Genomic DNA, 24,578 nt, shown 5'->3' on the forward strand with positions numbered 1-24,578 from the left:
CTCGTACCTGGTTCCAAGTGATTGGACTTGGTCCCAATCACTTGGTTCGATATGCTCCAATAATGGGGCGATTCCTTGATCGGGGGGTGGTCGTTTACCTTCCTTTGTGTCAGCCCCTGCTGGCGCCAAAAGGACTGGGTCGGCTTTCAATTGCTAATTTGTAGCAATTGTTCCCGGGGATGGCTGCTTAATATGCAGATGGCTGGGTTGTTGTGATGTTGATGGCTGCCGGTATCGGTCTGGGCCGACTTCCCCAGAGGCGAATACACTGTTTTACCTGCAGCTGTCCGTTTGAGTCCTGTTGGCTGATTTTCCCATCAGCCTCTTTCGTTCGTCATTTTAGATCGGGGTTTGACCATTCTAATCGGGAATCAGCCATTTTAGGTGGCTACAAATCCCATCAATTTCCCCAACACCATTTCGCTACTAATACTGATAGTCCCCCCTCTCGCTAAACTGTGTTCCCCAATATTTCTGGTACCTTATTTGTGTCCTGCTTTGTAAAGATAGAACCAAACTATGTATTTAGTTGGTCAGCCATTTCTTTATTCCCCGTTATAAATTCTCTGTTTCTGACTGCAAGGGACCTACATTTGTCTTCACCAATATTTTTCTCTTCACATGCCTATAGAAAACTTTACAGTCAGTTTTTATGTTCCCCACAAGCCTACTCTCGTATTTTATTTTCCCCTTCTTAATCAATCCATTGGTCCTCCTTGCTGAATTCGAAACTGCTCCCAATCCTCAAGTCACGCTTTTTGGCCTTTCGTGTTTCTCAGCTCTACCCATATAGATTCAACATTGTCGGAGCTAATATCCTTCCTCATTCTTGCCTCAATTTCCTCTTTAACCAGCAATATAACCCCACCACCTTTTGGTCCGTCCTTCCTAAATATTGGATAACCCTGGATGTTTATCTATTTGCATGATTAATTCATCGACTTTATTGTGAATGCTCCGCACATTAAGACATAAAGTCCTTTTCACAATCCTTGTCCGATTCTCGTTATTTTTCACTGTGGCCGTGTTTGATTCTGGCCCTTGATTTCTCTGCCTATTATTTTTTATTCCCCTTTTTGTCTTTTGTTCTTGTCCTGATTCCCCCTCCTCTGACTCCATGTTTAAGTTCCCATCCCCGTGCCATTTTAGTTGAAACCCCCCCCCCCCAACCATTCTGGAAATACACCTCCTAGGACAAAAGCCCTGGTCTATGCAGGTACAACAGTTTGTACTGGTCCAACCTCCCCAGAAACGGTCCCATTGTCCCAGGAATCTGGAACCCTCCCCCTCACACCATCTCTTCAGCCACATATTCATCTGATATCACAGAATCACACAGAATTTTCAGTGCAGAAGGAGGCCATTCGGCCCATTGAGTCTGCACTGGCCCTTGGAAAGAGCACCCTACTTAAGGCCACGCCTCCACCATAGCCCCGTAACCCCACCTAACCTTTTGTTCACTAAGGGCAAATTAGCATGGGCAATCCACCTAACCTGCACATCTTTGGACTGTGGGAGGAAACTGGAGCACCCGGAGGAAATCCATGCAGACACGGGGAGAAAGTGCAAACTCACACAGTCACCCGAGGCCAGAATTGAACCCGGGACCCTGGAGCTGTGAGGCAGCAGTGCTAGCCACTGTGCCATAACCTGCTATTTCTACTCTGACGAGCACGTGGCACTGGTAGTAATTCTGTGATCACTAACTTGAGGTCCTGCTTTTCAATTCAATTCCTAACTCCCCATATTCTACTTTTAGGACCTCATCCCTTTTGTAACCTATGTCGTTGGTACCGATGTGCATTATGACCACTGGCTGTTCACCCTCCGCCTCCAGAAAGTCCTGTACCCACTCCTTGATCCTATCACCAGGGAGGCAACATTGCATCTTGGGAGTCTCATTTACGGCCACAGACACGCCTACCTATTCCCCTTACAATTGAATCTCCTATAACTATTGCATTCCCATACTTTCTACTCGCCCCCCCTGGGCAGCAGAGCCAATCGTGGTACAACAAATTTGCTACCCCCCCCCTTCCCCAACAGTATCCAAAATGGTATATCTGTTTTGCAGAGGAACACCCACAGGATATTCCTGCACCATCTGCCTAGTCCTCTTGCTTTGTTTGGTGGTCACACATTCCCTGCCTGTATGTGGAGAGTTAACCTGCAGTGTGACCACCTCTCTCTATAGATCCAGTTACTCATTTAGTAAAGTAATGACAAGTTACAGTTTCTTAATTTAGAGATAAAAAATGGATGAAATGTTAGGATGATCTTTCGGATCAAAGCGAGGCAGTACAGTCCCGCGCAAACGTAGTTTGTCCATCATAGTTCTTTCTTGCCCTCTTTCCAACTCTACAATGCCTTCAGTGTTGTCTTGCTGCCCCTTGTCCAGGCCGTTCGTCTGAACAAACTCGTCTGCCTCCGCCGGGGTGTTGAAGTAGTGTTCCTTATTTTGGAACATGACTCATAGTCTAGCTGGGAACAGCATTCCAAATTTTATTCCATTCCTGTACAGGGACTATTTCACCTGGTGAAATTCGGCCCTGTGTTTTGCCAAGTCCGCACCAATGTCTTGATAGACCCGGATTCTATGTCCTTCCCAGCTGTTCGCCTTTGTCTGTCTCGCCCACTTTAGTATCCTCCCATGATCCTGATGGCGACGCAATTTTGCGATTATCGCCCTCGGTGTTCCCCCGCCTTGGGCTTCGGCCGGAGTGACCTGTGCGCTGTCGATCTCCGGGGGTGGTGGGGGGGGGGGGGGGGGGGGGGGCGGGGGGGGGGGGGGCGGGCGGGAGGAGGTTTGGGAAGCCATCCCTCCCGTCTAGGTTGCCCAACATTTCGGCCACATAGCCGGTCGGGTCGCTGCCCTCAATCCCCTCTGGCAGGCCCACAATCCAAATGTTCTGGCGTAGAGACCTATTATTTTATTTTTAAATTGAGAATATCAAATTCATTTTTTCCAATTAAGGGGCAATTTAGCATGGCCAATCCACCTAGCCTGCACATTTTTGGGTTGTGGGGGCGAAACCCACGTAGACAAGGGGAGAATGTGCAAACTCCACACAGACTGTGACCCAGGGCCGGGATCAAACCCGGGTCCTCAGCGCTGTGAGGCAGCACTACTAACTACTGTGCCGCCATATCGGGACCTTTTCTCCCGGTCCTCAACTTCTCCCTTCAAGCTCCGATGGGTCGCCACCAACGTTTCAATTTCAGCCTCCAGGGCGACAATCCTGTCGCTCTGGTCCATCAACGACTTCTCCAGCTCGGATTGTTTCCCCTGCGCCTCCACCTTCCCCAATCCATCGATCGTCGTTTGCATGACAACTAACACCTCTGCTACTGCCACCTGGATTTCTACCTTTATCGCCTCTCTCATCGCGGTCAGCTCCTTCATAAGGAATGCCTTCCATCTGTCTCTAGGTGCGGGGTGGGGTGGAGGCTAATGCTCGGGTTGTTGGGCTCCCTCTCTCTGGGGTGGCTGGGGCCCTCTCGCCTGCTCATTGTTCGTGTCCTTTTCCTCCGCTCCTGCCATCTCTTCGGCCTCTCAAGCTCTGACATGTTGGTTCTGTTCCTTCCCTTTCTTAATTGAGGGTGTGATGCTACCGAATTTTCATGCTAATTTTGATATGTTCTGAAGGAGAGTCACTTGATGTGCGTCTGCTCAGTACATCACTGTCACCGGAGGTTCAGCTGCAGCTTCTTTATGTTTGAAAAATAAACCCCGGGTTTGTGTTAGCCTGGCCTCGACTGGAGTTATGACAATATTTATTATTTAGCTGAGAGAACTAAATGTAATATCTACACATTTTCAGATGACACAAAACTGGGTGGGAGGGTGAGCTGTGAGGAGGATGCAGAAATGTCTCAGCATGATTTAGACAAGCTGAGTGAGTGGGTTTATGCATGACAGATGCAGTATAAATTTAGATAAATGGGAGGCTATCTGCTTTGGTCGCAAAAAAAATAAATGATCTGAATGGCTATAGATTGAGAGAGGGGAATGGACAGTGAGACCTGGGTGTCCTCGTACACCAATCACTGAAGGTAAGCATGCAGGTACAATAGACGGTAAAGAAGACAAATGGTAAGTTGGCCTTCATAGTGAGAGGATTTGAGTACTGGAGCAGGGTTGTCTTGCTGCAATTATACAGGGCCTTGGTGAGACAACACCTGGAGTATTGCATGCAGATTTGATCTCCTTATCTGAGGAAAGATGTTCTTGCTGTAGAGGGAGTGCAGCGCAGGTTTACCAGACCGATTCCTGGGATGGCGGGACATATATATGAGTAGAGGTTGAGTCGGTTAGCATTGAATTCGCTGGAGTTCAGAAGAATGAGGGGGGTCTCATAGAATCCTATAAAATTATACCAGGACTAGACAGGGTAGATGCAGGAAGAATGATCCCGATGGTGCGGAGTCCAGATCCAGGGGTCACAGTCTAATAGGAGCAAATCTTTTAAGACTGAGATGAGGAGAGATTTCTTCAGCCAGAGAATGGTGAGCCTGTTAAATTGTCAACCATAGAAAGCAGTTGAGGCCAAAACACTGTAGGTTTTCAAGGAATTATATATAGCTCTTGGGGTTAAAGGGACCAAAGGATATGGGAGGAAGGTTGGACCGGGTTATTGAGTTGGATGATTAACCATGATCATAGTGAATGTGGGAGCAGGCTCAATTGGCTGAATTATCTTCTCCAGCTCCTCTTTTCTATGTTGCACAGTTAGACCACATCTGCAGCACTTGAGAGCAGTTTTGACACTGCATCTTTTTCAAGGGAGTGCAGCATAGGTTTACCAGATTAATGCCAGATCTCCTCGGTTTCAATTACAAGGAGAGATTACAAATGTGATTAGGTAGGCAGGTCAGGTGTTTGTCATGCGTCAGTGCAAGCTCGATGGGGCCAAATGGCCTCTTTGGCGCTGTTTTATTCTGTGATTCAGCAGCAAAATTAAGAAATACTTCTACACACAACAGTAGAGATTTCAACCTCTCTTCAGTAAATTACCAGTGATGTTAGATCAATTGTTAATTTTAAATCTGAGACTGATAATGTTAACTAACGGGATTAAGGATTTTTGGGGCAAAGGTGAATATGTGGAATTAGATTAACCATGATCTTATTAAATTGTAGAACAGGCTTGAGAGGCTAATTGGCCTCTTGCTGTTCCTCTTCCTAAACTGAAATCCTTTGCACCCTTCAACGCCTTCCTCTTCCAGCAGCTCATGCTGCTCTCCATGGCCTCTCTTCATTCTTCCAGTAATGCTCAATTCCAAGAGGAAGGTCGTACCAGGCCACTCATGCCTGGAAACGACTTTGTTCAGAACAAGCTTTAAAAACGAACAAAAAAGTACTTCAGCACCAGCCACACCACTCCTTGTAGATCATTCAATCTTTAACAAAGCATAGGAAAGATGCAAAACCACATACCATCAACCAGAAGAAATAATCCAGCTACTAACCTGTAAGTATTTCATAATTCCTTTAAATGCTCATGATGGGAGGTCCTTCATGCCATTTAATGTTGAGCTTAGCTGTAAGACGAGACAGTAGCTGAAGTGTGGCATTCGGAATTGGCAAAAACCATCAGGTCTGTATTACGCATGGATTGATGTTAGTCTGCCTCCTCTGAACCATGCTTGTTGTTAGATGCAACCATACAAACAGTGTTACAAAGATTCCCGGTCAGGGAAGAATTCAAGGGAGGTACGGTGGCACAGTGGTTAGCACTGCCACCTCACAGCACCAGGGACCAGGATTCAATTCCAGCCTAGTCTGTGTGGAGTTTGCACATTCTCCGTGTCTGCATGGGTCCCTCCAGCTGCTCCAGTTTAGTCCCAGTCCAAAGTTGTGCAGGTTAGCTGGATTGGCCATGCTAAATCGACCCTTATGGTGCAGGTTAGATGGGGTTATGGGAATGGGGTGGGGGCGGGGAAGTGGGCCTGGGTACAGTGCTCTTTCAGAGGGTCAGTGCAGACTCGATGGGCGAAATGACCTCCTTCTACACTGTAGGGATTCTATGATGGCATTTGGTGTAATTCTTATCGCAAGTGTACAAGCACATCATGGACATCCATTTCCAACATTAAGTGGTCACATCGCGCTTATAAAATGCATGTATTACAAAGCCAGGTTTCTCATTTAAGTGTCTTGCAAACAATCCCTGTCTCACTGAAACTCCACTCTGAGAGCCTAGCCCCACAGAAATCCCTTTAAACATTGAACACACCCATACGCAGCACCATTCCTGTAAATATTAAACACCCACATACAGAATTCCAACAGAAACCAACATCCTTTTCAATATTCTAGATTCTGTATATTTATCCTTATCATTCTCTTACCACAACTTTGACAGTTTTGGAAGGAGTTGTATGTTTTACATCTGCAGTGTGCTATTTGGCTTTATCGGTCACAGTCAGTTGAGTCATTCTGTAGATTCTATACTGGAATCATCTCAGAATTTCCTGTTCTTTGTGGGTGAGATTGAGGTGGAATGTTTTTCTTTTCGTCTTCAGATGGGATCAGTCATTCAGAACACAGAGAGGCTGCTGGGAACAGTCTTACAAACAAACAGACTAACGCACAATGATGGGAAAGTAAAGGCCTTCTAGTCCATTCGGCCTATCTCTCAATTCAGTCCCCATCCAACCCGAAACTATGTGATATTTTGGGAGAGGCAAAAAGACAAACAAACCTAAACCCGGGGCAATTTGAATCATAGAAATATGGCTGCGAATGGTTTCTGCATCAGCATCCGGCTCGTCTCAAGAACCTGCCGATTTTTTTGTCCTTTCAATTATTTAGTGGTTCCCTTCTGAAAGCCATGATTGAATCTGCCGCCACCACTCTATGATAAGCACTCATCGTATAAAAAATAGTTTCCTCATGTCACTGTTTAGCCAATCACGTCGAATCAGTGTCTTCTGGTTCTTGACCTTTCCCTCAATAGGAATAGTTTTCTCTCGATCTGCATGATCGAGACACCTCATGAATTTCAACACCTCAATCAAATCTCCTCTCAACCATCTCGAAGGAGAACAGTCCCAGCGTCCCCAACCTATCTTTGTGACTGAAGTCGGTCTTCCCTGCGACCATTCCGTTCAATCTTTTCTCCACTCTCTGAAGCGGAATCTGAATCAGTATTTTCAAAAGGTTTCTCATTGCTTCTTTGCTTTTATGTTCTATTTAGAAAGCTCAATTTTTTAAACCACTTTCTCAACCTGCCCTGCCACCCTCAATCTGGTATCCTGCGGCCACTGTCTCACACCTTCTTTGGAATTTTACCATTATTTTAAGTTGCCTTTTCTCATTCTTTGTACCAATTGAATCACTTCACAGTTCTCTGCATTAAACTTACATCTGTTAGGTGGCCACCCATTCCACCAATCTGTCAATGTCCTTTTGAAAGTCTATCAGTCCTCTCACTATTAAACTACTTACAGCCAGTCGATGAAGCTGGTATGTAGAAGTCAATCTTTACTCATTTTTAGATCTATTCACAAATAGGTTAGAATGGCTCTAGTTAAATATAAGGAATGAAAAAGGTTCAATAACATTGATTGGTGTAGTATGTAGACCGCCAACTAGTGGAAGGATGTACAGGAACACATTTGCAAAGAAATTACAAAGAGGTGTAAGAATTATAGCGTAATTCATAGACTCCATACAGTGCAGGAGGCCATTTGGCCCATCAAGTTTGCATCGACCCTCTAAAAGAGCACGTTAGCTAGCCCCATTCCACTGCCCTATCCCCGTAACCCCACCTAACCTGCACATCTTTGGACTGTGGGAGGAAACCGGAAAACCCAGAGGAAACCCACACAAACACAAGGAGAATGTGCAAACTCCACATAGTCACTCAAAGCCAGAATTGAACCCAGGTCCCTGGCGTTGTGAGGCAGCTGTGTTAACCACTGTGCCACCCTGCCACGGAGGATTTCAACTATCCAAATATAGTCTGGATAGGAATAGTGCATAGGGATTAGAAGGCAAAACCTTTTCACCAGAGGGTGGTGGACGCTTGGAATTTACTGCCTAAGGTGGTGGTTGAGGAGGAAACGCTCAACTCATTTAAAAGATACCTGGATCTGCATTTGAAGTGTTATAACCTGCAAAACCCCAGACCAGGTGCTGGAAAATGGCATTTTCATCTTTTTTTGGCCGGCAGACACAACAGGTTGAATGGCCTCTGTCTACACCAGTTTTTCCATGGCTCTATGGACAAGAGGCCAGGTGGAATCTCTTGGGCTGGAGCATCCCTCCCCGATGAACTGAACAAGTTCTATGCCTGCTTTGAACAGCCAGTCAATACATCAGTGCAACCCGCCACAACAGCCTTGGGCACATCCATACCCACTATTACAGCCTCGGAGGTAAGAGCTGCCTTCTTGAAAGTAAACCCGAGGAAAGCGAGGGGCCCCGACGGAGTCCCTGGGCGAGCACTCAGAGTCTGCGCTGACCAGCGGGCGAGTGTATTCGCAGGTATCTTTAACACCTCACCTCTCCGCTCCGAGGTTCCTACCTGCTTTAAGAAGACCACCATAATACCAGTACCAAAGAAGAACACGGTAGCGTGCCTCAACGACTACCGACCGGTTGCCCTGACGTTACCATGAAATGCTTCAAGCGGCTAGTCATGAGACGGATCAACGCCAGCCTCCCAGGTGGTCTTGATCCACTGCAGTTCATCTATCGCTGCAACCGATCCACAGCAGATGCTATCTCTCTGGCCCTACAATCAACTCTCGAACATCTCAACAACAAGGACATCTGTGTCAGACTGCTGTTCATAGACTACAGCTCCGCCTTCAACACCATTATCCCAACAAGACTAATAGCCAAACTCTGCAACCTTGGACTTGACCCCTCCCTGTGCAGCTGGATCCTGACTTCCTCACCAACAGACCACAATCTGTCAGGATAGGCAACAACACCTCCTCCACAATAGTCCTCAACACCGGGGCCCCACAAGGATGTGTGCTCAGTCCTCTACAGTACTCCCTGTACACACATGACTGTGTGGCGAGATTCAACTCCAATTCAATCTATAAGTTTGCAGATAACATGACTATGGTGGGTCATATCTCAAACAACGACAAATCAGACTACAGAAGGGAGATAGATCACTTGGTTGCATGGTGTACCAAAAACAACCTCTCTCTAAATGCTGGAAAGACCAAGGAACTGATCATCGACTTCAGGAAGCGTAGCACGACGCCCCCCTCCCCCGTCTACGTCAATGGCTCCGAAGTAGAGATGGTCGATAGCTTCAGGTTCCTGGGGGTCACCATCACCAACAGTCTGTCCTGGTCCACTCACGTTGATGCAACAGTCAAGAAAGCCCAGCAACGTCTCTACTTCCTACGGAAGCTAAAGAAATTTGGCATGTCTGCATCGAGTGTCACGTTTTATTTTTATGCACAAGCGGAGAGTATTCAGTCTTCAGCCTTCTGGATGGTGGACAGGTTTTGGGGGGTGAGGCGGGTTACTCCCTGCAGCATTCCCAGTCTCTGACTGGGTCTTGTTGGCACAGTATTTATATGGGTGATACACTGAAGTTTCCAGTCAATGGTGACTGCCAGGATGTTGCTGGGGGGAAATCTGTGATGCCATTGAATATTAGGGAGATGTGATTAGAATGGTGATGAATGCTTAAAGTTACAATCATCAGGTGGAGGAGATTTTATTGACTGAATTGAAATAGAACATAGAATATAGAATGATACAGCGCAGTACAGGCCCTTCGGCCCACGATGTTGCACCGAAACAAAAGCCATCTAACCTACACTATGCCATTATCATCCATATGTTTATCCAATAAACTTTTAAATGCCCTCAATGTTGGCGAGTTCACTACTGTAGCAGGTAGGGCATTCCACGGCCTCACTACTCTTTGCGTAAAGAACCTACCTCTGACCTCTGTCCTATATCTATTACCCCTCAGTTTAAAGCTATGTCCCCTCGTACCAGCCATTTCCATCCGCGGGAGAAGGCTCTCACTGTCCACCCTATCTAACCCCCTGATCATTTTGTATGCCTCTATTAAGTCTCCTCTTAACCTTCTTCTCTCCAACGAAAACAACCTCAAGTCCATCAGCCTTTCCTCATAAGATTTTCCCTCCATACCAGGCAACATCCTGGTAAATCTCCTCTGCACCCGCTCCAAAGCTTCCACGTCCTTCCTATAATGAGGTGACCAGAACTGTACGCAATATCTGACACATATTTGCCTTGTACGCATATAAATTCACATGTATGCATAGGTGTACACTGCACACACATACATGCATATGCCCACACACGTATGCATATCCACACTCGTGACAATAAACAAAAATCTAAATCCACGTGCATCTTCAGGACACCGAATCACCTCTCGACAACACCCTTGGTCGCACAATGGGCATCCTTAAGAACTAGGAGCAGGAGTAGGCCATCTGGCCCCTCGGCCTGCTCCACCATTCAATGAGATCATGGCTGATCTTTTGTGGAATCAGCTCCACTTTCCCGCCTGAAAACCAAAACCCTTTATTCTTCAAAAAACTATCTTTATCTTAAAAACATTTAATGAAGGAGCCTCAACTGCTTCACTGGGCAAGGAATTACATAGATTCACAACACTTTGGGTGAGGAAGTTCCTCCTATATCCTTGTAGTGGAGCTCCGCGTCGGTCTGTGGCCTGCGTATAGGCGTAATCAGCCACAACCGCAACGGGTGACCCCTATCGCCCAGCAACCGGCCCCACAGCCAGGGAGAGGAGTGTTCCTCGAACATGTCGGAGATCACCGATTGTGCCAATATGAACGGGTCATGTACACTGCCTGGGAATTGGGCCCAGACGTGCAGGATCCACATCTGGTGGTCACAGACGACCTCAACGTTCATGGAGTGGTACACCTTCCTGTTTGTGAACATCGGCCTGTTGGTGGCCGTAGGGAACATGCACCCCATCGATGACTCCCTGGACCCGGGGCACCCCGGCAATGGCAGCGAAGCCCACTGACCGAGCATCCTGGTGGGCGCGGTCCACTGGGTACTGAATGCACCGATCCGCCTGGGCATACAGGGCGTCAGTGACTCCACGGATGTACCTGTGCGCCGATCTGGGAGGTGCCGGACAGGTCCCCACTCTGTGACTGGAATGACCCTGTCGCATAGCAGTTCACCCTCGACGGCCACCGGGAGCGGGTGTCCTCCCCCATTCCCCTGCGGTGCCAGGTGTGCCATCATGAGACAGATGAGTATCACCATCTCCCTGCTCATCCGCAGTCTCCTCCTGCATGCCCGGTCCTGAAGGCCCTCAAAGGACATGCGGTCGCGGTAGACGCGTGGCCTCAGCCGGCGGCTCCTCGGAGCCACCTCCACGTTGCCCTGTTGGGCGGGCAGCTCTCCAGCCTGAGCGGCTGCCCCTCTGCAGTTCCACACACACTGACTCTCACTGGGGTTCAGTTCCCCGTCCCATGGAGAAGCCCGGGGGGGGCCATTGGGCATCACCCAGTGAGACACAAACTTGTGTAGAATCATCCCAACAACTCCCAACCCGACCGACACGTCACAGCAAGGGCCTGGAGGCGGGGCCGGCGCCGGGGGGGGAGGCGGAGCCGGCGCCGGGGGGGGGGAGGCGGGGCCGGCGCCGGGGGGGGGGGGGAGGCGGGGCCGGCGCCGGGGGGGGGGGGAGGCGGGGCCGGCGCCGGGGGGGGGGGAGGCGGGGCCGGCGCCGGGGGGGGGGGGAGGCGGGGCCGGCGCCGGGGGGGGGGGGAGGCGGGGCCGGCGCCGGGGGGGGGGGAGGCGGGGCCGGCGCCGGGGGGGGGAGGCGGGGCCGGCGCCGGGGGGGGGGGGAGGCGGGGCCGGCGCCGGGGGGGGGGAGGCGGGGCCGGCGCCGGGGGGGGGGGAGGCGGGGCCGGCGCCGGGGGGAGGGGCTCTCAGCCAGTTCGGGGTGGCTGCCACAGGGGAAAGGAGACACAGCTGGAGGAGGGGCGAAACCGGGGCCAGTTCCTCGGGGAGGGGTCGGGGACAGTGGACGCTATGATTCTCGCGAACGGAAGGGGCGCGGCCAGGCTTCTGTCGGTGGGCGGAGCTTGCTGTGACGTACGCACGCTATGATCACGTGTCTCTGACGATCAGTCTCTGTCGGTCTCTCAATCTCAAGCGTTCAAGCCGGTTTGACACTCACCATGCCGCGAGGAAGCCGGAGCCGAGCGAGGTGAGGCTCACCCTGACCGTTCGCCCGGGAGGGCCTGGGTCTGCGGATGTGACCGAGGCCAGGCCACGGCCTGGGATTCAATCGCTCATTTCCTGAAGGACGCGTCGAGGTCATGGGTTCAAATTCAGGCCTCAGGATTCATACCGAGTGCGAGACACACGCACAACACAGAGTGCGGGGGGAGGGGGGGGAGAGAGAGAGAGATGGGGGGGGGGGGAGAGAGAGAGAGATGGGGGGGGGGGGGAGAGAGAGATGGGGGGGGGGGGAGAGAGAGATGGGGGGGGGGAGAGAGAGAGAGATGGGGGGGGGGGAGAGAGAGAGATGGGGGGGGGGGGAGAGAGAGAGATGGGGGGGGGGGGAGAGAGAGAGAGATGGGGGGGGGGGGGAGAGAGAGAGAGAGATGGGGGGGGGGGGGGAGAGAGAGAGAGATGGGGGGGGGGGAGAGAGAGAGATGGGGGGGGGGGAGAGAGAGAGATGGGGGGGGGGGAGAGAGAGAGATGGGGGGGGGGGAGAGAGAGAGATGGGGGGGGGGAGAGAGAGAGAGAGATGGGGGGGGGGGGGAGAGAGAGAGATGGGGGGGGGGGGGGAGAGAGAGAGATGGGGGGGGGGGGGAGAGAGAGAGATGGGGGGGGGGGAGAGAGAGAGATGGGGGGGGGGAGAGAGAGAGATGGGGGGGGGGGAGAGAGAGAGATGGGGGGGGGGAGAGAGAGAGATGGGGGGGGGGGGAGAGAGAGAGATGGGGGGGGGGGGAGAGAGAGAGATGGGGGGGGGAGAGAGAGAGATGGGGGGGGGAGAGAGAGGGGAGGGGGGGAGAGAGAGGGGGGGGGGGAGAGAGAGGGGAGGGGGGGGAGAGAGAGGGGAGGGGGGGGAGAGAGAGGGGAGGGGGGGGAAGAGAGAGGGGAGGGGGGGGAGAGAGAGAGGGGAGGGGGGGGGGGAGAGAGAGGGGAGGGGGGGGAGAGAGAGGGGAGGGGGGGGAGAGAGAGGGGAGGGGGGGGAGAGAGAGGGGAGGGGGGGGGAGAGAGGGGAGGGGGGGGGAGAGAGGGGAGGGGGGGGAGAGAGAGGGGAGGGGGGGGGAGAGAGGGGAGGGGGGGGAGAGAGAGGGGAGGGGGGGGGAGAGAGGGGAGGGGGGGGAGAGAGGGGAGGGGGGGGGAGAGAGAGGGGAGGGGGGGGAGAGAGAGGGGAGGGGGGGGGAGAGAGAGGGGAGGGGGGAGAGAGAGGGGAGGGGGGGAGAGAGGGGAGGGGGGGGAGAGAGAGGGATGGGGGGGGGAGGAGAGAGGGATGGGGGGGAGGAGAGAGAGGGATGGGGGGGGGAGAGAGGGATGGGGGGGGGAGAGAGGGGGATGGGGGGGGGAAGAGAGGGGGATGGGGGGGGGGAGAGAGAGGGATGGGGGGAGAGAGAGGGATGGGGGGGGAGAGGGATGGGGGGGGAGAGAGATAGAGGGGGGGGGAGAGATAGAGGGGGGAGAGAGAGAGATAGAGGGGGGAGAGAGAGAGATAGAGAGGGGGATGGGGGGGAGAGAGAGAGAGAGAGATGGGGGGAGAGAGAGAGAGGGGGGGGGAGAGAGAGGGATGGGGGGGGGAGGAGAGAGGGATGGGGGGGAGGAGAGAGAGGGATGGGGGGGGGAGAGAGAGGGTGGGGGGGGGAGAGAGGGATGGGGGGGGGAGAGAGGGATGGGGGGGGAAGAGAGGGGGATGGGGGGGGGAGAGAGAGGGATGGGGGGAGAGGAGGGATGGGGGGGGAGAGGGATGGGGGGGGGAGAGAGATAGAGGGGGGGGGAGAGATAGAGGGGGGAGAGAGAGAGATAGAGGGGGGAGAGAGAGAGATAGAGAGGGGGATGGGGGGGAGAGAGAGAGAGAGAGATGGGGGGAGAGAGAGAGAGGGGGGGGGGAGAGAGATAAGAGGGGGGGAGGGAGAGAGAGATAAGAGGGGGGGGGAGGGAGAGAGAGATAAGAGGGGGGAGGGAGGGAGAGAGATAAGAGGGGGGGAGGGAGAGAGAGAGAGATAAGAGGGGGGGAGGGAGAGAGAGATTAGAGGGGGGAGGGAGAGAGAGATAGAGGGGGGGAGGGAGAGATAGAGGGGGGGAGGGAGAGAGAGATAGAGGGGGGGAGGGAGAGAGAGATAGAGGGGGGGAGGGAGAGAGAGATAGAGGGGGGGAGGGAGAGAGAGATAGAGGGGGAGGGGGAGAGAGATAGAGGGGGGGAGGGAGAGAGAGATAGAGGGGGGGGGAGGGAGAGATAGAGGGGGAGGGAGAGAGAGATAGAGGGGGGGAGGGAGAGAGAGATGGAGGGAGGGAGTGATAGGGATAGTGGGGGGGAGGGGGAGGGAGCGATAGGGGGGGAGAGGGAGATTAGGGGGGGAGGGCGAGGGAGGGAGAGAGATACCGGGGGGGAGTGGGGGGGGGGAGGGAGAGACAAGAAGGCAGAGGTGGAAGAGAGAGGGAGATGGGGGGAGAGAGGGCGACGGGGGAGGGAGGGAGATGGGGAAAGGGGAGAGAGGGAGACGGGGGTGTGAGAGAGGAGACTGGGTGAGAGAGAGGGAGACGGGGGGGAGGGTGGGGGAGGGAGAGACAGGAAGGCAGAGAGGGGGAGGAGGGGATGGGAAAGAGGGGGGGGGAGGGAGATGGGGGACGGGTGGGCGGGAGGAGGGGAAACGGGGGGGGGGGGGAGAGATGGGGGTAAGAGAGAGGGAGACGGGGGTAAGAGAGAGGGAGACGGGGAGAGAGAGGGAGACGGGGAGAGAGAGGGCGAAGGGGGGTGAGAGAGGGCGACGGGGGTGAGAGAGGGAGACGGGGGGGGGGGGGGGAGGGATGGGCGAGGAATTGAGTGAAGGAGGGAGATGGAGACAGGGAGCCAGCAACCCCTCCCCTCTTCATGGCTGATGGCAGGATGTTGTCCTGTGTCAGTGTTTCTATATTTGCTGTTGACTGCAGGGTATTGTCTTTAGTATGAATGCACCTAGACTGCTCACTAATGCTTTATTTTCTTCATATTGTAGCCGCCCTGCTCCTGCTCGTGTCCCTGCCCCTACTCGCCCTCCACCAACAGCAGTTGCTGCTGCCCCAATGCAGCCCCGGCAGCCAGGCCTGATGGCACAGATGGCTACCACAGCAGCTGGAGTGGCGGTGGGTTCAGCGGTTGGCCATGTGATGGGGAGTGCGCTAACTGGAGCCTTCAGTGGAGGAAGCAGCTCAGAGCCAGCCAAGGCAGATGTTACCTATCAGGTAGGGAGCACGTCACAGCCAGACCTGTCAGAAGGCAGCCCCTTCATCCCAGGAGTTATCCTTGTGAAACATTACAAAACTGTTTCCATCCCTCCTGCAGAGACTTATAAGATTTTAACAGGACTAGACAGGGTAGATGCAGGGAAAATGTTACCAATGATGGGTGTGTCCAGAACCAGGGGTCACAGTCTGAGGATTCAGGGTAAACCATTTCAGACAGAGATGAGACATTTCTTCACACAAAGAATGGTGAGCCTGTGGAATTCATTCCCACAGGAAGTAGTTGATGCTAAAATTTTGAATATATTCAAGAGGTGGCTAGATATAACACTTGGGAGAATGGGATCAAAGGCTATGGGGAGAAAGCAAGATTAGGCTATTGAGTTGGATGATCAGCCATGATCGTGATGAATGGCAGAGCAGGCATGAAGGGCCAAAAGGCATCCTTCTTTCCTATCTTCTATGGATCTATGACCCCTCCCCCACTACCCCACCATAGAAAGCATCCTATCGGGCTGCATCACAGCCTGGTATGCCAACTGCTCGGCCCAGGACCGCAAGAAAATTCAGAGAGTCGTGAACACTGCCCAGTCCATCACACGAACCTGCCTCCCATCCATTGACTCCATCTACACCTCCCGCTGCCTGGGGAAAGCGGACAGTATAATAAAAGATCCCTCCCACCCGGCTTACTCACTCTTCCAACTTCTTCCATCGGGCAGGAGATACAGAAGTCTGAGAACACGCACGAACAGACTCAAAAACAGCTTCTTCCCCACTGTTACCAGACTCCTAAATGACCCTCTTATGGACTGACTTCATTAACACTACACCCTGTATGCTTCATCCGATGCCAGTGCTTATGTAGTTACATTGTATACCTTGTGTTGCCCTATTATGTATTTTCTTTTATTCCCTTTCTTCTCACGTACTTAATGATCTGTTGAGCTGCTCGCAGAAAAATACTTTTCACTGTACCTCGGTACACATGACAATAAACAAATCCAATCCAATGCAATCCCACTTCCTTACCATGGGTATATTTGCCGCCCAGTATTAATTCAATAAATTTAGCAAGGCTAGCCCCCGCTCCAACTGGTGGGCCCTCCCCTGCCCACACAAATCCCTTAACCATCTTAAAAAAGATCTTGGAGATAAAAATTGGGAAGTTCTGGAATACAAACAACACCCTCGGGAGGACAGTCATCTTCACGGACTGCACCCGCCCCGCCAATGACAACGGAAGCACATTCCCATCTTTTAAACTCCCCCTTAATTTGCCCCACCAACTGAGACAGGTTCAACTTGTGTAATTGCTCCCACCCCTGTACCACCTGGATGTCCAGATACCTGAAACCTGCCCTCACTACCTTAAACGACAGCTCGCCCAGCCTCCCCTCCTGCCCCCTCGCCTGGATCGGGAAGACCTCACTCTTCCCCATATTTAGTTTATACCCCGAAAACCGGCCAAATTCCACCAAAATATCCATAATATCCCGTATGCTTTCCAGTGGGCCTGATATATACAGCAAGAGGTCGTCCGCATATAGGGAAACTCAATGCTATTCTCTCTTTTCCCCCGCCCCACACAATCCCTTTCCAACCCCTAGACGCTGTAGGCGCCATTGCCAGTGGCTCATCGCCATTGCGCAAAGCAACAGGGGGAGTGGGCATCCCTTTGAACAACATAAAGTACCCCAAACCCACCTGATTCGTTCTTACATTCGCCACTGGCGTCCGGTACAACAATCTAATCCAATCCACAAACACTTGCCCAACCCCAAACCGCCCCAATATCGCCCACAAATACTCCAACTCTTCACGATCAACAGCCGTCTCCAAATCCATCTCGACCGCCACCTCTACAATCCTTCCATCCGAGGGCATCAGTCTGACATTTCTTTGACGCCTGATGTTAGCCGACATGTGCCTCCCTTTTACAAATCCCATCGGGTTCTCCCCCCCCATATCACCCCCAGCACACAGTTCTCGATCCCCACATTCAATAATGATATTGCGCGGTAGGACCCACACTGCTCCAGGTCCTTATCTTTTTTTCGGATCGGAGATACTGAGACCTGCTCGCCTATCTCCCTCGCCTCATTAAATGCTCTCACCAGGAGGGGCCCCAGGTCACCCAAAAACTTTAAATAAAATTCTACTGGAAAGCCAACCAGGCCCGGGGCTTTCCCTGCCTGCATTGCCCCCGTGCCTGCCATCATTCCACCAGTCAAACGGGTGCTCCCAGGCCCTGCTTCACCCTGGGGAATTCCAGCCCGTCCAGCATCCCCCCCCCACCCCCACCCCCCGGCCGCGGGCTCCGATTCATAACGTTTCCTGTAGAACTCCTCAAATACCCCATTCACTCCCACTGGGTCCAATACTACTCCACCCTTGCTGTCCTTCACCCTGCCAATCTCCCTCACCACCTCCTGCTTCCTGATTTGGTGGGCCAGTATCCTACTCGCCTTCTCCCCATACTCATACACTACCCCCCTGGACCTCCGCAACTGCCCCACTGCCTTCCTTGTGGGCACCAACACAAACGCCATCTGGAGTTTCTGCCCCTCCTTCAACAATCCCGCATTCAAGGGCCTCCGCGTACCTTCTGTCCACCCGCATTATCTCCTACACCAACCTTGCCATCTCTGCTCACTCCTCCTACCTGTGTGCCTGAATCGATATTAACTCCCTCCCTCCCACCTCCCGCCACAACCACTACCTTGAGTGACTCCTATAGAGTGGTGGTCGAGACCTCCCCAGTGTCGTTTAATTCTGCGTACCTCCGGATGGTGGCTGTGGTAAACCACTGTTCGTGTATTATATGTATTGTGGTAAACTGTTACTGTACTATGTGTATTGTGGTAAACCACTGCCTGATGGCTCCGCCTGTGGCTCCTCCCCTCGGGCTCGCTATAAAGGGGGCTGATCTCTGGCCCTGCCCCAGTTCGGGATCAGTGGCCAGGAGGCTTTCTGTTTAGTTTATTAAAGCCACAGTTTCGTTCACTACTCATCTTGTGTTAATTGATGGCACATCAATTTAATAAGCTAAACTTTTAAGATGAACTCATCACTCAAACCTGATCGCCTGGAGCTGGACCCACAAGCAGCTGACGCCACTGCGACATTCAAGCACTGGCTAAGCTGCTTCGAAGCTTACCTCGGATCCTTCACCGACGACATCACCGACCTCCAAAAGCTTCAAATACTCAACGCACGGGTGAGCCCGCAAGTTTTCCTTCTTATCAGAGACGCCCCCTCGTATACGGAGGCGATAATGCTGCTGAAGCGACAGTACATAAAGGCAGTAAACTAGGTGTATGCCAGGCACCTCCTTGCCACGAGGCGACAACGCCCCGGAGAATCACAAGCCGAATTCCTGCGTGCCTTGTGGGTACTCGGCCGGAACTGTGCTTGCCAGGCGGTATCGGCTGTCCAACACAAGGAGCTACTGATCAGGGATGCCTATGTCGCGGGCATTAGATCCAATTACATCCTCCAGCGCTTGCTAGAAGGGGGTACACTCGGCCTCCCAGAGACAGTGCAGCTCTCGAACTCGTTGGAAGTGGCTTTCCAGTACATGGAGGCCTACAACTCCGATCACGCGGCACCCTCGTGGGTGCCGCCATCACCCGACTCGAGTGCGGCGCAAGTCTGTGCCACGCAGCAGCCCGCCAACTCCGGAAGCCTGAAATGCTAATTTTGCGGCCAGGGTAAGCACCCCAGACAACGCTGCCCTGCACGGAACGCGACTTGCAACGGGTGTGGGAGGAAGGGCCACTTCGCCAAAGTCTGCCAGGCCCGACCTGTCCCTAATGTTCCTAAGCCCAGCAGCGCTGCCTGTTGCCTGTCAGGACACCCCCCATCTGCCACGCCACCTGCCATGTGCGACCCGTGGGCGCTGCCATCCGCCATGTGCGACTCATGGGGTGGCGCCATCTTTTATTCGGGCCGTCATCTTTGACACCACCTTCGATGCCACCCGCCACGCACAACCCATGGGGGCTGCCATTTTGGAACCGGGAATCTGTGGTTACTGCACATGGGGGGCATCTTGGTCAGCCCAAAGTGCTGTTTTAGTTGGCCGCATGTTTTCAGTGTGGCCACTACCACTGGGCTCTGTGTATTTCGCCGAGGGGGGTGGGATTTCTGCCGTGGCCAGGGCCCAGAGGGCCGTTACATTTCAGGAGGCCTCTTCCATCTGCACCCACTCTGAGTTGGGTTCGTGTACCCATTCCCTCACTCTTTCCGCTGTTGCTGCCAGTGGTAATATTGCAGGTTTGGCAGTGCTAGGCCTCCCTTAATTTTCCTCCTTTGCTGTGTTGATTTGGGAATTCTCGGATTCTTGCCCCCCACCACAATTGCCATAATTAAGCTATCGACGTTCTGGAAAAAGGCCTTGGGGATGAAAATAGGTAAGGACCTAAACAGGAAGAGGCACCTCGGCAGCACGTTCATTTTGATCGTCTGCACTCTCAACTGCCAGGGAGAGTTGGGGTGCGCCCCACCTCTGTAGGTCCTTTTTGACTTCCTCCACTAGTCTGGTCAGGTTCCACTTGTAGATCTGTGTCCAGTCTCTGGCTATTTGGATCCCAGGTATCGGAATCTATTTTGGGCTATTTTGAACGGGAAGCCCTCCAGCTCTGTCCCTCTCCTTTTGGGTTCACTGGGAATGCCTCACTTTTGCCCAGGTTGAGTTTGTAACCTGAGAAGGTTCCAAACTCTTAGGATCCGCATGATTGTTTTCAGTCCTTCCTGTGGTTTTGAGACGTACAAGAGCAGGTCATCTGCATCGAGTGAAACTCAGTGCTCTTTGGATGCCTTTCCAGTTTTTCACACCCCATAAGACTATTGCCAGGGGTTCGATTGCTAATGCAAACAGGAGCTGGGACAGTGGGCATGCCTGCCTTATGCCCCTTTGTAGCTGGAAGTATTCAGAGCTGGTGGTATTAGTTGAACGCTCGACTTGAGAGCGTTGTACAGGAGCCTTCACCCGACCCTCCTCTTCACCAGATCCGAACCCAGGTCCTGATATACTCGCAGCTCACTCCCTTCCCAGGTGCATCTCCTCGTCTGCATCACCTATCTCAGGATCTTTTCTAGGAACCGGTGAAGACGCACCATCGTTGCACTTGGCGGCTCGTTCGCCTGTGGCCTCATTAGCGCCCTGTGCACTCGGTCGACTTCCAGGGGCTGGCCAAAGGCCCCCTCTCCCATCAGCTTTTCCAGCATTCCAGCCCACATACGTGACAGCATCCGTTCCCTTGATGCCTTCAGGCATCCCTACAATTCTCAAGTTCTGCCTCCGGGAGCAGTTCTCAAGGTCTTCCACCTTCTCCTGTAGCTGCTTCTGGGTCTCTCGCATTACTCCCACCTCGGCTGCCAACAAAGCCAACTGCTCCTCGTGCTCCCCCCACCACCCCATCCACCTTCTGGATGGCCTGGCCCTGGGACTCCAGCCTCTACTCGATCAATCCCAGACTTCCAACAAATCTACAGCCTTGGCTAGGACCTTATGGGCCTCTCTCCTCTGTTGGCTGATCTCATTTAAGAAATCCACCAGTTGGTCCATCGACCATTGGATAGGCAGCGCCGGCCCTACACCCTCTGCCATCTTAAGCTGTGGCGCACAAAGATTCTCCTGCACCAGCTGCTCCCTCCTCTTGATCAACTTCTGGTCTGTGGATCCATCCACCAGTCCAACCAGTGGAGTCAGACTTACCTCTGGGAAGCCCGACACCTTTTTCTGCCACACATCCACTGTGGAAAAGGTCTGAAAAAAACAGCCTTAAGCGGGAGCTGCCAGATGTGCGACCGTTCAAACCATGGCCGCCACCGGAAGTCCTACTTTTCTATACTTCTAACCAAAGTGCACAATCTCACATTTTCACACTTTATAATGTTCCAGTAGCTTGTGGATACATCTGCCTGGTGTTCTGCTGTTGTGATATATCACACTCGTCCATCCTCATCCACTGCAGCTTGTCTGTAACCAATCTGATTATTACATCAGATCAGTCATGATCTCATTGAATGACGGAGCAGACTCAATGGGCCGAATAGCCTTATTCTCCTACTATGTCTTACGGCCTGACATCCAACTACACCCAGGACAACCCTCTTTCTGCTACTCTCCCTCAAGGAGGGCAGCAGTGGTATTGTCACTGGGCTAGTAATCCAGAGACCTAGGGTAATGCTCTGGGGACCTGAGTTTGAATCCCACCATGGCAGATGGAGAAATTTGAATTAAATAAAAATCTGGGATTAAAAGTCCAATCTTCATGGAACCGTTGTTGATTGTTGTAAAAACCCATTGGGTTCACTAATGTCCTTTAGGGAAGGAAATCTGTTCTTATCTGGTTTGGCCTACACGGGACTGCAGACCCACACAACTTTTAAAATGGCTCAGCAAACCACTCTGCTCAAGGGCAATTAAGGATGGCCAATAAATGATGGCCCAGCCAGCGACGCCCACATCCCAAGAACAAATAGAAACAAATATCTGTAGCTTTCCAGCTCCTATCAAATGACCACAATCCTGAGAATTTATTTTCTGGATTTCACTTTTTAAAAGTTCTTTCAGTTCTTGCAATTTCAAGCACCTCTTCATTGGGCCTCATTAGACCATAAGACATCGGAACAGAAGAAGGCCATTCAGTCCATCGAGTGCTGTGCCATTCAATGAGATCATGGCCGATCTGATATCCTTAACTCCACTTTCCCGCCTGGGGTTGAGGGTTGTCACATATGGAATTGTAAGTACACCTCCGAGCAGCCACTTCATATTCCATCTGCAAAATGTTTGCCCACTCATGGGGTGGGGCCTCGCTGGCTCAGCCAGCATTCTTTGCTCGCACCTAATTGCCCTTCAGTAGGTGGTGGTGAGTTGCCTTATTGAACCTGCAGTCCATGGGGTGTAGGTGCAACCAGAGTACTGTTAGGGAGGGAGTTCCAGGATTTTGACCCAGTGACAGTGAAGAATGGTGCTATATTTATAAGTCAGGATGGTGAGTGACTTGGAGGAAAACCTCAAGTGGTGGTGTACCCTGGTATCTGCTGTCTTTGTCCTTCTAGATGGTAGCAATCGTGGGTTTGGAATGTGCTGCCTAAGGAACCATGGTGAGTTCCTGCATTGCATCTTGTAGATGGTACATGATTGCTACCATGCGTCGATGTTGGAGGGAGCGAATGTTTATGGAAGAGGTAGCAATCAAGTGGGCTGCTTTGTCCTGGATGATTTCAAGCTTCTTGCTGCACTCATCCAGGCAAGTGGAAAATGTTCCATTACAATCCTGCTTCCTTTTCACTTCCCCTCTGTCTTTTGTTTTAGACTGCTCTTGTGAAGCACCTTGCTAGACTGTTCTATCAATCCAGGTAGTTTTGGTGTATGAAGTTGGATGAGTATGTGATGGAAAGGCAGTTTTGTAATTGTGGGGAAGCTCCAACAGATTTCAGTGTTTGTGTTTGCTATCTTCATTTAATTCAATGCAATGGAATACTTCTCCAATGGGAATTGACCGTTAATCAATGTGGTTTCCCGTTTTCCCTGCAGGAGCCTCCACTAGCAGCTGCTCCGGCACAGCCACAGACCCAGCAGAATATGCCGTGCCAGTTTGAAATGAGGCAATTCCTGGAGTGTGCCCAGAACCAGCATGACTTGACCCTTTGTGATGGCTTCAATGAAGTGCTGAAACAATGTAAATTTTCACATGGTAAGTGGGACAGGTTCAAAACTACCATTAGTCTAATATGTTTATAGACGGCAGTGATAATCCTCACCACACCTGGCTCAGTATGTCATGCACTGCCTAATTGTGCTACCAGACAAAAATAGACCAGGACATTCAGGTCTGCTGTATTGTCTCAGTCTAACTCTCTGCTCCACCTTGGGATCTTTTTGCCCAATGCGAGATGAGATGGCGCATCTGTGTGAGAGGGTGAAGGGACGAGAGGGAGGGTGAAGGGATGGGGCGCAGGTGTGTGAGGGAGAGGGGGGAAAGCGCTTGTGTAGAAGTGAGCAAGTGAGAGGGGAAGGCAGAGACGCCAGGGTATCTGGGGGAAGACTGTATATATGCGAGGAGCAGGAGGTGAGTCTACAGCTTCCTTGCTCACTATCAACCACATGGCCAATTTGAATTCCATTTCCTGACCTTTTGGTCCCCACACTCTGCTTCTGCAGGCTATCCCTGTTCAAAGAGCCATATCCAGAAGGCCATCTTGTAATCAATATTCTGTTTTTCCATTAGGTCTATCCTAAAGTGGGAGCTGCTGGTTGGAAGTCTGGAGGATATGAGAAGGGAAAGCTGGACTGAATGACTCTAAAACCCATTGTGATATAATGATGCGATTGTGGCGATCTCAGTTGTGCACAGTCACTCGATGTGAATAAAATATTCTTGCGATCGGATTCTGTCTCTCTCTCTAAGCTGGGCATTGAATGGCTGTTGGTATCCTTCACAGCAGAGCCACTGGTTGCCATGCAATTATGGTGACATTTGCTGATACTCTTGACTAATATTCCAGTTTGGATTCCGTATCAGCTACCTGTCTGCTGTAGATAATTACACCTTATTTACTCAGTTGTTATGGAGAGACTGGAAGCTTGGGTTCCCCTGAGCAAAGAGAAGGTCATTTGATAGATGTTTTCATGGAGTGTCTAATAATATCAGTAATGGGAGGATTGGTAACCAAATGACAGATTTTAGATTGAGTACCAAAAGAACACTGTGATAGGTCAGTGGACACTGATTCAATAGGGAATGGGCAGTGAGAAATCTACTTCAAGGGGGAAAGAACAGGGGAGTCCAATTAATTGGACAATTGACTAAAAAGGCAGTGACGTGATGGGCTGAATGGTCTCCAGCTTATCCTGTATCTAATGCCCTTGTTCATCCTTGTGATCGGACGCTCCGCGTACTGCTGGCTCCATCGTCCTCTGTGGATTTATTAGTGATTATTTTGTGCATAAAGTCTAGAGTTTTCAATTCTGCCACATCTATAAATCCCTCAATTATTTAGTCAGGTTACCTCAACCACCAGAAAAAGAGCCCCCACCTTGTTCAGCATTTCTAGATATTTAGAAATTTTCTGGCTCCTCAGCACCTGCAAGTGTAAATGCGGAGTTTCTCTTCTCTCTCTTTCTCTC

General features: G+C 51.9%; 1 protein-coding gene and 1 long non-coding RNA gene across 2 annotated transcripts in view; one reads left to right on the forward strand and one right to left on the reverse strand.

Moving 5' to 3' along the window:
• The window catches only part of LOC140410947 (uncharacterized), a 41,213-nt gene extending 33,567 nt beyond the window's left edge, over positions 1-7,646 (reverse strand). The window contains exon 1 of the long non-coding RNA XR_011940767.1: positions 5,470-7,646. This is a non-coding gene — a long non-coding RNA (uncharacterized lncRNA). The remainder of the gene's footprint in view (positions 1-5,469) is intronic.
• A 4,392-nt stretch (positions 7,647-12,038) lies between these two features.
• On the forward strand, positions 12,039-23,840 carry LOC140410960 (coiled-coil-helix-coiled-coil-helix domain-containing protein 2-like). The gene is made up of 4 exons (XM_072499821.1): positions 12,039-12,212; positions 15,208-15,433; positions 22,986-23,145; positions 23,680-23,840. The coding sequence occupies exons 1-4, from the start codon at positions 12,184-12,186 to the stop codon at positions 23,688-23,690; spliced, it is 426 nt and encodes a 141-aa protein (XP_072355922.1). The 5' UTR covers positions 12,039-12,183; the 3' UTR covers positions 23,691-23,840.
• The last annotated feature ends 738 nt before the right edge of the window (positions 23,841-24,578 follow it).

The sequence above is a fragment of the Scyliorhinus torazame genome, chromosome 1 (genome assembly GCF_047496885.1).
Source record: "Scyliorhinus torazame isolate Kashiwa2021f chromosome 1, sScyTor2.1, whole genome shotgun sequence".
Taxonomy (NCBI): domain Eukaryota; kingdom Metazoa; phylum Chordata; class Chondrichthyes; order Carcharhiniformes; family Scyliorhinidae; genus Scyliorhinus; species Scyliorhinus torazame.